Source organism: Trematomus bernacchii, unplaced genomic scaffold, assembly GCF_902827165.1.
Source record: "Trematomus bernacchii unplaced genomic scaffold, fTreBer1.1, whole genome shotgun sequence".
In the NCBI taxonomy this organism is placed as follows: domain Eukaryota; kingdom Metazoa; phylum Chordata; class Actinopteri; order Perciformes; family Nototheniidae; genus Trematomus; species Trematomus bernacchii.
The window spans coordinates 2,825,842-2,840,594 of NW_022987567.1; the positions used below are offsets into that span (position 1 = coordinate 2,825,842).

Consider the following 14,753-nt stretch of genomic DNA (forward strand, 5'->3'; position numbering starts at 1 on the left):
GTGTTAACCTTATAAAAGATTCAGCGGGTTCTCATTATTTTCTGTCAACTCCGGTACCTGATGGCGTTAAGGTGCATCATTTGCATCCCTGACTGGTCCAGGGTGCAGCTCCAGCTCCAGAGCAAGCGCCTTTTTCTTTTCTTTTTTTTCTCCCCTCAGCCTTTTTTTTAATGCTGTTTGTTTGTTGAGAGAAGTCATCTTTTTACATATATCCCCCTCGAAAGACACGCTTTACTCCGTGTTCCAAAGCGATAGAGATGCCAAAGTTTATTCAAAGGGGACACACGTTTTTACAACACATATCTAGATATATATTTAACACACCAGCTCAATTGAGCAGAGAAATAAAATGTAGTACAATGTTTTCTCTTTTTTCTCCCCCTGCAAAAGCCCAGTAAGCCCAGCAGGCATTATTAGCAAGTCTTATGAACAGAATTCCAATAATGCAGAGAAAAGAAGACAAACTAAATAAAGCAGCACATGGATTATTAAGACTGACAGGCCAGTCATCTATTATGATGAAAATACACCTGGCGCCAGGTAATGTAGTTGTAGGCTTTAAATTGTTGATATTATAATAAAAAAGTAATGGTCTGATCAAAATAAATTATGAATATCATATGGTCTTAAACACATGGTATTACATGAAGTGTCAGCCCAGCTGAAACAATAGTCTGCACTTCACTGAAAAGGCCCAAAGGTGCCAACTTTGTTTTGGTAAAAAGAAAGTGAGTGGAATGTGGGGGGCTGTTTAATGCGCATCAATAAAAAGGATGATTTTGTAATGTGATAAAAACAGATGGAGAGAGGTGAAGAGACGGAAAACAATTCACCATTCACTGACCACCACCTCCTTTTCTGTTTCCTCTCTTTAACACCAATCAATAACATCAGTGTGTGTGTGTGGGAGAAAGTGTGTGTGTGTGTTATAATAACAGTTGCAGTGGCCCTCAAATTCTAACCACTTCCTAAAAGAGAAGAAAAAGTACAATATCGACCTTTCCTTGACCAGAGGGACACTTCACCAAAACCAGCAGCACCGTGAGCCAAACACACACACAGGATTTATTTACATACCAGACAGTATAATTATATTTAGTTGCACAACAATAATGTTTAATACACCTGCCCTTATATAAGCAATATATTAGTCCATATTGGTGCTAATGCAATTATTTGTTTTGTCCAATTTTTAACAACTGAGCTAAACATTTAAAAGATAATTGGTTCACGCCATCAAATGTGTTTTTCCCATTTCAGTATTTCCTGCTGCTTTTATTGTTATAAATTGTTGCAAATTGATTTGTTTGTATATGTTGATTCTTGACTGATGGTCGGACAAAATAAGTTATAAATAAAAAAAATTGTTCACTTTTTGTACTTTTTAAAGCCTAAGTAAATACTGAATACATATAGAATTAAATAATTTATAATTACAATCATTGGTTCCAGTCTTTGTCTTTATAATGTCAAATAATGATGCACGTTATGGCAAAATGTTAAGTTTATTTGTACCCACTCGAAAGTAAACAAAGATGAAACGCATGTCATCTCAATTTCCCAACTTTATTTTACTTTGATATAAAAATGGGTAAAATAAAGAAACTCAAAAGCTGTTTTTATTATAAAAGAGTTCAAATTCAAATCTAATTTTGTAGGGGTCTTTTAAGAAAACAAATCAAAATAATGTAATCTTCTCTATAAGTTCTGTAGGAGGTGATGACAAAGAGGAAGAAGTCGATTTAATCACCTTATGATTTATTTACACTGTGGACATGCTGCACAGTGAGGATAAAGAGAAGAGGACAGAGAGAGAAAGCATCCAACCAACCACTGCTGCTTTTCATGCCCCAGCAGAGGAGAAAGAAACAGCTAAGTCAGGGTGGGTGTGTGCTGCCTTATATCTGTGTTGTCCCCGCCTCATATGTGACAGCTTGCAGCCGTGATGGGACCCCATGGGAGACGGGAGCGGATTCACTAACCTGCCGGTGTCTGAGACCGACGCGCGCCTCCAATCTGGTGGTCACATGGGGTGGAGGCGGAGGGGGGGCGCGGGGGTGTTGATGATGATGAGAGGGGGGTTAGTTAGATTATTAGGGGCTGTCGGGGCCGTCGCGCGGGGCAAACTGTTGTGCATAGTGGAGCTAAAAGTGCACACAATGGGATTTTTTTACGCATGTTAAAAAGGTGCAAAGTGTGAACAATGGCGCTTCACGCGTCTTCAAGTTGTGAGTCACGCTGCTCAGACCTTTGTAAATAATTACCAGACTATTAGATCATTATGAGGCTCTAAAATGACCAACGACGAGGCATTTTTCGTATAAAAAAATCTTTATATCCACTTATTGTAGTATTTAAAAAGGGCAACTTTAAAATGTTTTCACATGGCATGGTTGTGCAAACTGTCAGGGGATTTTCAAATAAGTCAAAAGTAAGAAAACTCCAGAGATAAATGAGAAAATGGTTTTGCTATGATACAAAATAAATAAATAGAGGCCCCTCGCAGGTTAAACTTATTTAAACAATATAATCACGAGGAAGGGTAATGATAATTGTAATTGTATCATTTTAAAATAATATCAAAGATAATAATATTTATTAGAATAAATAATATGCTCGAGTCATTTCTGTCAATTAATTTCACAAAAAAAAATCTGCAGCATAACAATGTTTTATCTTACAAACCGATAAATACATTTAAAAACTTAAATTAGTGATGACAATAAAACGCAAAATGCTGAACAAAAAGTAAAAAAAAAAAAGGAAGGTGTGTAGGTGTGAAACAAATCCGGTGAAAGAAAAGCGAGTCGAGAGGGAAAACACCGAGCCTCTGCACATAATAACCCCATTATAAGCCTCATCAATGATGTAATGAAAGCAAACAGTGTGAAAATTGCCTGTAAACAGTTGGATCTGAGTCTCCTGATGAATTCAGTGTGTCTTTTATCAAAGTGAGGATGAGCCAGGAAGGATGGGAGCGAAGGAGGGAGGGAGGGAGAGTGGGCGTGTAGGGAGGTCCACTTGCAGCTCCCCTCAGCCAATGAAGGCTTGTCACAGGGGACTCACGTGGACGAGGCGCTCTTAAAACCTAGCTCCTGACTTTTCCTCAAGTTCAATTTTTTGGGATTCCCTCCCACCCCGTCACTTCTCGTCCTTTTACTTGCCAGTTGTGACTATTTAACCCAGTTTACCTCTCCTTTTTGAGATTCTGCAGCGAGCATCGCGTCGTCTCGCTCCTTCCTCCTCTCCTGCTGCAGCTCTCGCTCGGACTCCGCACTCTACTTCGTGTTTTTTTTTAAAAAGGTTTTGTTGTTCTTAAAAAGGAATGCGAACAGTTTTCGCGTGTGTTCACGAAGAGCTGAACATTTTTGCTACGGTCCTCTCTCAGGTCTGACTCGCCGGTACCTGTCCATGGTGCTGAAACGCTTTTCTTCCCGGTGCACTGCTGCTCCAAATACATCCAGAACCAGTCCTATTTTCTGCATCTTTTCGTGCCCTGCGGGTGAGATACTTTCAGCAATAACTGACGAGGCTTCTGAACTCAGAACAGACGGAGGTGGTCCTGAAGGAAGCAAGAAGAATCGACTGTGACTCTCTCAATACCGGCTGCATCGATTTCAAGAGGACTCATCTTTCTATACTTAACAAAAAGAAATTCGGATGCATGGACGATTGTTGTAACGCACTTAGCCTGGAGATATTTGCTCTTTAAAGAACCAGTGGGGAAATTGGATGACTAGTTTTCATTTGTAGCAAAAACATTGTTCTGGGTACGGGGAGAGGGTTTTTTTCTCTTCTACTGGATCAACTTAAACAACACACCCTGCCTCTCAAAGATAAAACTTGTCCTGAATACCAAATGGTAGTTTGAGGAGGCCTCGATCGAGACAATGGAGACGTCCGCCAACGGGTCCAGTTTTGGCATCGACTCGCTGCTGTCACACAGGCCTGGAAGTCCGGTGTCCAAGGGGGACAGCCTGGTGGGGGAGTGCCGCTCGCCTCTGGAGTTCAGCCCGAGATCAGACGTGGAGAGCGGCTGCTCGTCGCCTCCGTCGCCGAGGAGGGAGTGCGGGGATGAGGTGGCCCAGAGGCAGGGTCACGGCATCGGCCTTCCTCCGCATCTGCAGCACGCGCAGATATCGGCAGGCTCGCAGCAGAGGAGCGTGACCTCCTCATTCCTCATCAGAGATATTCTCGCGGACTGTAAGCCTCTGGCCGCGTGCGCACCGTACTCCAGCAATGGACTGCCGACTCAGGAGGTGGGCAGGCTGGCCGCAAAGATAGCAGAAGACTTTATGGAGAAAATCCACAGCAACTCTTCGTCCGACAGTGAATATAAAGGTAAGGACAGAAACGTGTGATAAGAGATGCTCTGCTTTGGATATCAGATTGTGGGTGAAACTGGTTTATGCTTTCACACAGGAGTCCTGTAGAAAATATATCCTCTTAAAAATTATATTTGTACCTTCATTTTTTGATCAGCTGCAGCCTGTATGGTCCTACTGTTTTTGTCCATCCTAAAATATAGATTTTAATTTCCCAATCAGCCTCAATAAATAGTGTTTATGTGCATCAAAATAAAAAAGTCATAAAGAATTGTGATACTAAATTAGGGGTGCATCTTAAAAAAAAAAAAGAGTTGGGAAGTTGGAAAACAATTTATTTAATTGTAATGAAAGCCAAACTGATACTCAAAATATATTATAAGCATTAAGCTGAGCAAAAAGATGAGACACAATTTGAAATCATAAATAAATAAGATAATTTAACATATATTTAAGGCATATTTACAGATTATTTATCTCATGATAATAATATAAAGATTCAGAGTATACAAATCATTATTTTAATTTTGCCTTAAATTATTTTAAGAAGAAAAGTGAAAAACTGGCACATGTGAAAATAAACTAAAAGGATTATTAGCAGGACACAGGAAGCCATCAGTGAGGGAAACATCGACCCGATTTTCTTCTGCTGCATCACGGTGGTGGAAACATGAGATTTGTCTCTGCTCGGTGACAGCCAGGAGTTCATTATCATTAAGTTCTGTTACATTTGAAATCTGCGGCTGCTTGTCTGCATGCATGGGTTTCCAGCATGGCATTAGCAGAATATCCAGAAAGCATCTGTTGATGTCAGCGAGGAAGAAGAGGAGAGATGACAGGGTCGCCTCCAGATAAATGCCATCAAGGGCCTCTCTGTTTCCAATCATGTCAGCCATAACACACATGTCACCTCCATTGACAGTTTAATGAAGCAGAGCCTGTAAAGAAGCCTGTAAGCTATGAGGGGGATTATTAAATCAATATATCAAAAACGATATTATAGTTTCATTTGTTTTGCTTTTAAGGCGCACAGTGGTTTTCTTCCTAATTCACTTTTTCTGTAAACCCATAATTCGCTCAATAAATCCAGTGCGCGTGCGTGTGTCTCTTCGCGTTCACGTGTCACAGTGGATGGAGATGCTGATGGACGCGCTGATTGATTGAGGGAGCCGCGGGGCCCACAGAGCGCCTGTACGGTGGCTTTGATTTCCTCCCATAATATTTCAGGGATTTGATGCAATTTGTCCCCGGCGCTAATCAGATTTGTTCCCGCGCGAGGCCGCCCTGCTCCTGATTTCATTTCCCCGGTCCTGTGAAGTTCCTCCGGTCGCGGTTGAAAGACTTCGTCCTTCCCTTGTGGCTCAATTAGGCGGATTATTGTGCTTCTTGAGACGATTCAACTATTCAACTACGAAGATCTCTCGCCTCGCTCGCTTCCATCGCCCCCCTCCCCCCTTCTCTTTTCTTTCAGAGAATTGACTATAAGGACCGTATATCAATGCTCGCCCTGACATGACACCACGCACAGAAAGAACAAAGACTGAGGCTGTGCTGACGGGAAAAATATCACATTGGAAGTGTGAATATTGGAAGAGCTTTTCATAACAATTTAAGAACAAATCAAATAGCTCCATATCGCCTATAGGCACTGTTTCCAGAGCCGTGATTTCACAGTCAAAACTTCCAATTCCTCTCAACTGAGCAGCATGCCGGTTCAAATCTCAAGTAAAATATATATATATAATTTTACAATTATTGTTTGATAATTGTTTCCCTATTTTTAAGATTAGCATTGATCTAATTTGGGGTTGGGGTTCAAACACATTGACTTTTTCCAAAGTAACATTTCATTTATATGGTTTCCCATCTTTTTCATTCACTCACGTAAAACCTAATACCATTTTTATTTAAAAACAAATTAAGCTTTTTATAATTCCAAAGGCTTTATCACGTCTTTTGAAAAAGAGGGAAGAGTATTGTTTATTATTATTATTAGTATTAGTATAGGCTAGTAGTATAATTAAATATAGCTAATCAAGCAACCAAATGAATAATAAGTATAAATGAATGAGCTGTTTATATATTTCATTTAAAAAAATCTATTTAAAAATCAATCAGTTCATCAAGTTTTGTCTCGATCAAAGTAGTTTATCTATTTTATTTTCTCCTGAATCAAATCCCTGATCTAAATTAACAGCTTAACACTAATAGACATGTACAGGGTCAGAAACGGACATTTTTTTGTATCTATTTCTCGTTGACACTGACATGTGTCTGTCTGCACAGATTTCTTCACGCCTTTCGTGCATGTCGGTATCACGGTCACATTAAGATGGATGTATTGTTACATTGCGCAGTATGAGGCCTTGGCTCTGTTTTCACCTTCTTCTCCTCTTTTTGTCTCTTTTTCTTGGCACGGTTTGTGTCCTCCAGTGAAGGAGGAGGGGGACAGGGAGATCTCCAGCAGCAGAGACAGCTCTCAGGCCCGGATGAAGAAGCCCCGGAAGGCCCGGACGGCCTTCACGGACCACCAGCTCGGGCAGCTGGAGCGCAGCTTCGAGAGGCAGAAATACCTGAGCGTGCAGGACCGCATGGAGCTCGCGGCCTCGCTCAACCTCACCGACACACAGGTCAAGACCTGGTACCAGAACCGAAGGTAAAGACACTGCTGCCGCTGCTTAAGAGGGAGGAGAGGGGGGGGTTAATCTGTTTTCTCACGGCTGGCTCATGACTGATGGACTCGGGGGCGCCATGTTTTCCTTTCACCCTAAGGTGAAGGCATAAGTTCACTTCACTTAATTGCACATGAGCCACTGCAACAATTTTAATTATTGATTCATCTGAGGTTTTTTTTCTCCGATTAACAGAGTAATCTGCAATATTCCAGACCCCCAACATTGGCATTTGCTTGATTGTCATTTATCATAGCAAAACATACTCGTTTAGCATTTTAACTCTTAACCATTTATTAGTGATTATATTAGTTTCTGATGAGATGTTCTATTAATGAACTCATCCAGTTATTAACCATTTAATTCGTTCTAGCTCTAACTCTTTCTAAAACAACATAGGCCTACATCTGGTGAATATACCAGGAGCAATTATTGATTTACAGATGAATAATGTATCTGATTTTATGTGTCACTAATTGTCTGGAGACGCCCTTGTGCATTATTTTTTATTTTTTTGGCACCGTTATTTTAATTGTATTTGTAGCTTCCCATTAGAAGAAAATGAAACAGTGCAATATCGCACCGGTAGTCACTTGTTTCCTTCGAATGATCAAGTACCTTTTTACGTTTTATGTTCGATTTTTAGTCACATACAATGACCCTGCAAATAGTTTGAAACCCAAGGCGTCAACGTTTTGTAAATAACTAAACCTCCATGCACGAGTAAGAGAAACCGTCTCGCCAATGCAGAAACTGTTTCTGCAGTTTTCGCTTGAGTTAACTTGAGCATTTATTTGTCTACAGCTTTGACTCCGAGGCAGCTAAATGACATAAATAAATATAAAAACAACACTTCGCAGAATGAATAATGCATTGTTGCATGTGTGCATATCAATAATTCAAACAAACCACTATATCTACTCAATTATCTTGATTATGAATTATTCACCTGCGTGGAGTGCATCTTACAGACATGGGTGTGAATACAAGTGGCAGGTTGGAGATTTTGGCGATTTGAAAAGAAGAAAAAAAACAGATGTATTCCTGACTTTTAATTGGACCCTAGGTTGACAGATGGGGGGTATTTTGGTGTGTGTCAGTAATACTAAAAGTATTTATCGATACACATATGCTGAAGGCTGTATTTTCTCTCTTCCAGGACAAAGTGGAAGAGGCAGACGGCGGTGGGACTAGAGCTTCTCGCGGAAGCAGGAAACTACTCCGCCCTGCAGAGGATGTTCCCATCCCCGTACTTCTACCCACAGAGCCTGGTGTCTAGCCTGGACCCCGCAGCAGCCCTCTACCTGTACAGAGGCCCCTCGGGACCCCCGCCGGGCCTGCAGAGACCCCTGGTCCCCCGGATCCTGCTGCACGGCCTGCAGGGGGGCGGCGAGCCACCCCCTCTCCCCCCTATGTCCGGTGTGCTTTCTCGGCCACCTCTGCCGCGATGAGCCGGACACTGCTGATTTTTTATTGTACGCCAACAATGGCAGCTTTGGACTCGAGAAGAGAAGAAATAAAACAAAGACAGATAAAATAAAAAACGCGACGAACAAGAGGAAAACTGTTCGAGGCCTTTATATGGTGCGAAAGGTCAGAAGTCTGTGGACGGAGCTTTGTGACTAACTGTCTGTACTGAAGGATTTTATTCATTTATTTTGGGACAATGAGCTTTATTTATTATTTATTTATTTTTCAAGAATCAAAGCATCTAAGTTATGTATTTATTTGAACTACGTTTCAGTATTTTTCCCCAAAAGATAGAATTGTTGGTGACACTTTGACCTACAGTTCAATGCCAATTAGACCCCCCATTGGCATTATTATTATTATTGTTGTTATTATAATTATTATTATGGAGAGTTAAAGTGTGAAGAAGCATCCTTCCATGTAATATGAATATAATGTAGAGGGATCCAAAGGAACAATTAATAAATACTTCCTCTTTTTTCTTTCTAAATATGTCATTGATTTCCTTTGTTTACAAGTGAAGATGATCAGCAGTCATAAACCTGTAAATAAGAATATTTTGCATTTTATTCGAAAGAGACTGATTTTAAAAGAAACCTTCCTTTTTTTTTGGATCTATCAGTGCTTCTATTTCAGACCAGTCCAGTTAATAGGCTAGATTAGCCAACAGAAACTATTAAAAAAAAAGTGGAAAAAACCTATTTGTCTGAGAAAGAATGCCTGGACCCACATAACACGAGAGCTACGGAAAGAAATACATCTATATAAAGTCTTTTTCTCGTTCTTAGTTGAAGATTTAGCGGAGTACAAATGTCAAGTAATTTATAAAAAAGCAGTTTTATCCCTGCAGGGGGGAAACGGGGACGCAATCACGTCAGAAATGTTTCATTTTCTATCGTCATACAGCGGTCGGACTCGGGTCCAGGTGCACCTGCCTGTTGATTTAGATGTATTTGAACAGACGTTGTGCATTACTTATGTTATACTTCATATGAAGCCGTGATAACCCTTAATTGTTATACTCTCCTTTGGTGAAAATGTATATTGCAGATATCAAACTTGTGGAGTGGTTCTCGTATATTTCCTGGATCGTTTTTTTAAATTATTTTTATTTCTTTCGTTCCTCTAGCTTTCCCCTCGAACTCTCTCTCCCCATTTGGTGAAATTCATTTTTGTGAAATTCACAGCAACAGTTGGACAGAAAAAAAGGGGGGGGATTTGATGTAAAAGAGAATTACTTTTATAAATGTGGAAATAAAAGTCTTTCATTTAATGACGTGGCTGCTTGAATATGTGAAAGAAAAAATGCCACGGGGCTTGTCTGACGGATTGAATCAACACGTGGATTTACGAGACAAAAGGAGGACAAAACAGCAGCAACACCTGATAGTTTGATGCAACCAATATGCCCGTGATAAACGTGATACTTTGTGAAGTGTCTTGTTGCATTACATTACATAGGCCTATATACATTAGCCTCAAAGGAAGGCGATTCAGGATAACCTTCATAAAATACCGTTTGAATAATCCAATTACAACTATAAGCGAAATCATTTGGGAAAGAATAGGAATTTGATATTTTAAAACTTTGGGCTGGTGCCACATACACACCTCTATTTATCTAGATCGGAAGTAGCAACAAATCCCCTCGAGTTTTTATTTGAACCAGAAATAGAAAAATAGAGGCCTGTTTGAGGTTTTTTGGGGCTTGATTGGCCACCGTTAAAAATATGATTCATTATGAATTGATACGAACACATGTCAGTGTCAATGAGCAAAGGTTAAGGAGATGGCTGGTGGAGCTTTAATTAAACATCTCAACTTTTCTGGAAGCAGCTGGAAAATAAACACCATTTTAAGGGCTCGGGGGGGTTATATTAGGGGAAATCGTGTTTGAGTGAATTTTGAACATGTCTGTCAAACGACTTTTCCTCCTCTGTTTGGTTTAGTGTCGTTCCTTTAATTTGTTTAATGTTGAGATGAGGGTTTGGGGGGAAAAAAGTTAATAAGAGTGTCACCAGTAGTGTAGTAGGTACTTTTACATCCGTTTTCTTAACCTTTTCAAAAGAAGAGCAGAGATTTCCAAAAAAGATTCCACAAGTTCAAGTTGGAAAAATGTTTCCTTTAATTACATAAAATGATATATTTTATATTGGTCCTTTAATGAAAAGGTATAAATGCATGAACACGGGTTTAATTGCAAAATAGAAAAAAGGGGAAAAGTTTGATTGAAAATGTAAAGCAAACATTAGGCTCGCGCACACAAGGGCCTCGTACGCACAAGAGTAACTATCCCCTATCCTTCTCCTTCTCTCTCACACACACGTTCAAAAGTGCAATCAAAGATCAATTCCAGCTAATGTCTTTAGAGCAGGGCCAACAAAGCAGAAGGGTGTTCTGTCCAAAATGGAGCCCCTGTCCCCCCCCCCTCCTCCCATACTCTTCTTCACCATTCCCACTTTCCTAAATTAACAGCAGCAACTCCTATTCGTTTTCCATAAACAATGCAGGAGATGAAATATTAATGTTATGTGCGCAATTGTTTAAGTGCCCTAAATGATCCCATTTTGAAATTGATTGTTTCCATCCTTCTTTTCCTTGAGGGTGCTGGATGTGCGCTCCGGTGCCAAACGGCTCCAACAGCTGGTGACCGGGCTGGAGCTGACTGCAGACCGGGGATCAGCGTGGGGACAGCTGGTCAGCGGCTCCAACTCCACCCCCCTCTTTCCTCCCTCCACCATACACATTTCACCCAACTCTCCCCCTCGTAGTCTGCGAGGACTATCCGGGGCCGCGGCGCATTGGGGGTTAAAGGAGTTCAGGCTGACGGACAAGACTTGGCGTGTAGGATGTTAACGATTAGACAAAAGACTTTAATAGGTTTTAATTGAAAGTCGATAATGGCTTTGATAGCCGGCTCCCCCTGCTGTCATCCACGCATGGCACCTGTTATGGGGCCTCCACTTAGTGGCTGACCACGCCGTGAAATATCAGACTGACGGCCTGATAACTGGCGCGTTTATGATGCGGAAAATTGCATTCAAAATACAGTGGGCCCAGCACAGTTCCGAGGACTGGGAAAGTGAAGAGGGAACAAAAAAAAAAAAAAAATATCAAACACCTCCCAACTTGCCAAATGATCATTATAGTCCCATCATGAGGATCCGTGACCGATTCAGATAACGACGACCCCTCTTCATGAAAAGGGGGTTATTCTTGCAAAGTGCGCAGCTTGTTATATAAGGAAAAACCCCCGTGTGTCTTGTTGGGTGACTCTTTTTTTGCATGTGAAAGGCTGGTGGTAAATCCCCCGGCTCTTACCGTGGATTGTCCCCGGCTCAGGGTTAATGAAGTGCGGATGGAGTCTCGTTGAGCTCCCGACAGACACAAAAAAAGAAAAAGGCTTAGGCCCAGAGGATCAGTGACTCTGCTTAATCCCATGGACTCCTAATAATGATAATAATTCAAAAGGAAAAAACTAAACAAAAAACAACCCCTTTTGATGAAATTAAGGGTGAATCTAAGCGTAATTTGCATTGTGCTCGTGGTGTGAAAGCTTTTAGATTCGCTTTCATTTCTTCCAGTGGAACAATGAGGCAAATCTGCAGCTTATTGTTTCAATGCACTGGCAACGTTTTGCTTAAAAAATCCGCGGGGGGAAATGAAAAATAGATCAATTAAAATGTTCAAGAAACGCATGGCCTATTTTGCAGTTCTTCCTAGCCATAAACGAAAGGAACTAATTTTACAGTTTCATGCCCATAAGCGGAATGTGCCTTTATATGGGCTATTATATCAGCTGTTAGTCAAAGAAGAAATTACATCAATTTATTCCCAGATGCATATACAGGCCTCTATATCCTACATGTATTTAGGACATATTGAAATAACCTTTGAAGGCATCATAGCACAGAGAAGTGTTTTAAAAACAGAGCAAAACCGTCTTATTACACACATACCCTCCTGTGTAATGCTCCAAACAAACGTGTTTGACTTTGACTTTTTGAAATATGGCAGTCTGTTTCAAATAGGATCCTTCAGTCTATACGTTAAAAAAGTAAATATAAGATACAGTTGGATGCACTTATGTTTGCTGTATTTAAAGTAGAAGGGAAAAGTAGGGCAAATGGTGTGTACTGAACCTGAAAGTATTTTCCAAATAAATATAAAATACAAATAAAATATTCACCCAGCTTTATTCACCTCACCAACATTGCTATGGCTCAATAGCTGAAAATAAGAAATAAGAGTGTGGCGTTTAAATGAATGTGACTCAGCAATGCACAGAGATGATGATGAAGTATCAGCCATGTAAAGGGGGAGAGAGTTTTAGAAATCCTTGCCTGGAGGTACGGGGCCGTGAGGAGGAATGAAAGCTTCGTGGAGTGGAGGGGAGATAACCCCACTAATCATTCCTCCAATATGACGGGGGAGAACTACAAACTTGGGTCAGGGGCGCAGGGATTGACATCCCAATCTCAGCAAATAATGAAAGCTTTCCTCTCGGATCAGAAGGAGGGTTAGTGAGGGAGGCAGGAGAGGAGAGAGGGAGAAAGGGGGATAGATGCGGGGAAGAAAGAGGTGGGGCTGCTGCTATTGCACAACCACACACATAGCCTTCACCTAAAATCTTTCCTTTTCTTGTTTCTACTGGACTGCAGAGGACATTTAATATCCCAAATGATTGAGTGACATTAGCATTTCTGACAGCATCTACAACCCACTCGTGCCCCATTAAAAACGACAATAACTTCACGTTCTTCAAATGATAGGATTCACAGCTTTGTGGAAAGTTTTACAATGAACTTATAATTGAAATGTGTCAAAATACAACACACAGGCTGGAATTATTGTATGTTTTCACATGGCATAGCCCAGCTAAGCCAACAACGCTATGAGTACTCAAACTAAAATGGTATTCATGCAATAATGGCAGAATGGAAACAAATTGAACACATTATATCAGGAGGTCACTAAATCATAACATAGTTAGCTTATGTTTATTTTTTTTAAAGAGTTACATATTGTATTTAGGTGGTTAGTTGACAAAAACTGCTTAATTTAATGTATAAGTGTTACTATTGGATACAAATGTAATTGTGGTCTATGACGGCCAGGGTTGGTTTTTGTCAGTTATTCAATTTTCAGGCCTATATTTGGTGCTAAATACACATTTCAGTTGATACCCAGAAAATAGGGACATTTTATTGCCTTCCCTTAAACCAGGATTATTGTAACAGTCACCAAGGAATCAGAGGCCTGCCGTCCCCAGTGAAGCAACAAACTAGGATTTGTCATGACTGGCAGTCCGCAGCGAGAGGGGAAGCAACGTTGAAAATAGTAGCAACACAAAAAGAAACTACTTTGTTAGTAAAACCCCCGTCCATCAAAAAAGACATATACACATATAAATGTGTATATGTCCAGATGGTAAAAGGAAGAGCACTATGTGCCATAATATTAGGCAGATGTAATGGGTCTAATCCCAATGTTATATATTTCATATGAATTTAAAGGGCTGCACTGAGGAAATTAAAAACTTAAAAAGCAACTCAACAATGCAAAAACTACTCCTACATTGACACACAAATACACACAAAACCGACACACTGTTGTCCCTTTTCCCTTTTCCCAGGGAGTGCTGAAAGCTGTGTGTCTTGCAGCAGGGGGTCTGTGTAAGCCACATTACTATCAGATGACACAGAGATTATTCAATCAATATCTTGTTGTGTTACGGCAGGCTTCGCCGCCCATCACACTGCGCTCTCAGCGGCCTCAGAGGCCAGACAACATGGCAAAGAAAAAAAAAAACACACCCTGAGGCTTTGACCCCCACCGGCCCACCAGCCCTGGAAATGCCTCTGGGAACACACGACAACCTGGAGCAATGAGCAAATCTCACACTGATCCGTAAACGTCTTCAAGACAAAGACATTCAAGGATATGCCAAAACCGGACATTAAATTAAAAATTAAATCCCACCACGAACCGTCATTTTTTTCATAATGCGAATGCAAAGTTATTCATCTTCAGTAGATACTATGTGATAAATTCAGCAATAGCAAAACAAGAGAGTGAAAAATAACCCTTCGGTGTGAAATCTCAGACTGTTTGATGTACAGATATGAGTTGGCTTGACTGCTATTTTGTGATTTATAGTGACGATAACAGCATTTGATAGACGACAGGAGGCATTTCACGACTGCGTCTTAATTGACGGTTTTTTAATTTCCATATTTCTATATACTGAAAGGTTACACGGCCCTTAATAGATGGAAATAACAAG

The 14,753-nt window shown here is 40.6% G+C and overlaps 1 protein-coding gene across 1 annotated transcript; it reads left to right on the plus strand.

Moving 5' to 3' along the window:
* The first annotated feature begins 3,182 nt into the window (after nt 1-3,182).
* On the plus strand, nt 3,183-9,740 carry barhl1b (BarH-like homeobox 1b). Its single transcript, XM_034125758.1, has 3 exons — nt 3,183-4,341; nt 6,759-6,981; nt 8,157-9,740. The coding sequence occupies exons 1-3, from the start codon at nt 3,891-3,893 to the stop codon at nt 8,446-8,448; spliced, it is 966 nt and encodes a 321-aa protein (XP_033981649.1). The 5' UTR covers nt 3,183-3,890; the 3' UTR covers nt 8,449-9,740.
* Nucleotides 9,741-14,753: the final 5,013 nt, after the last annotated feature.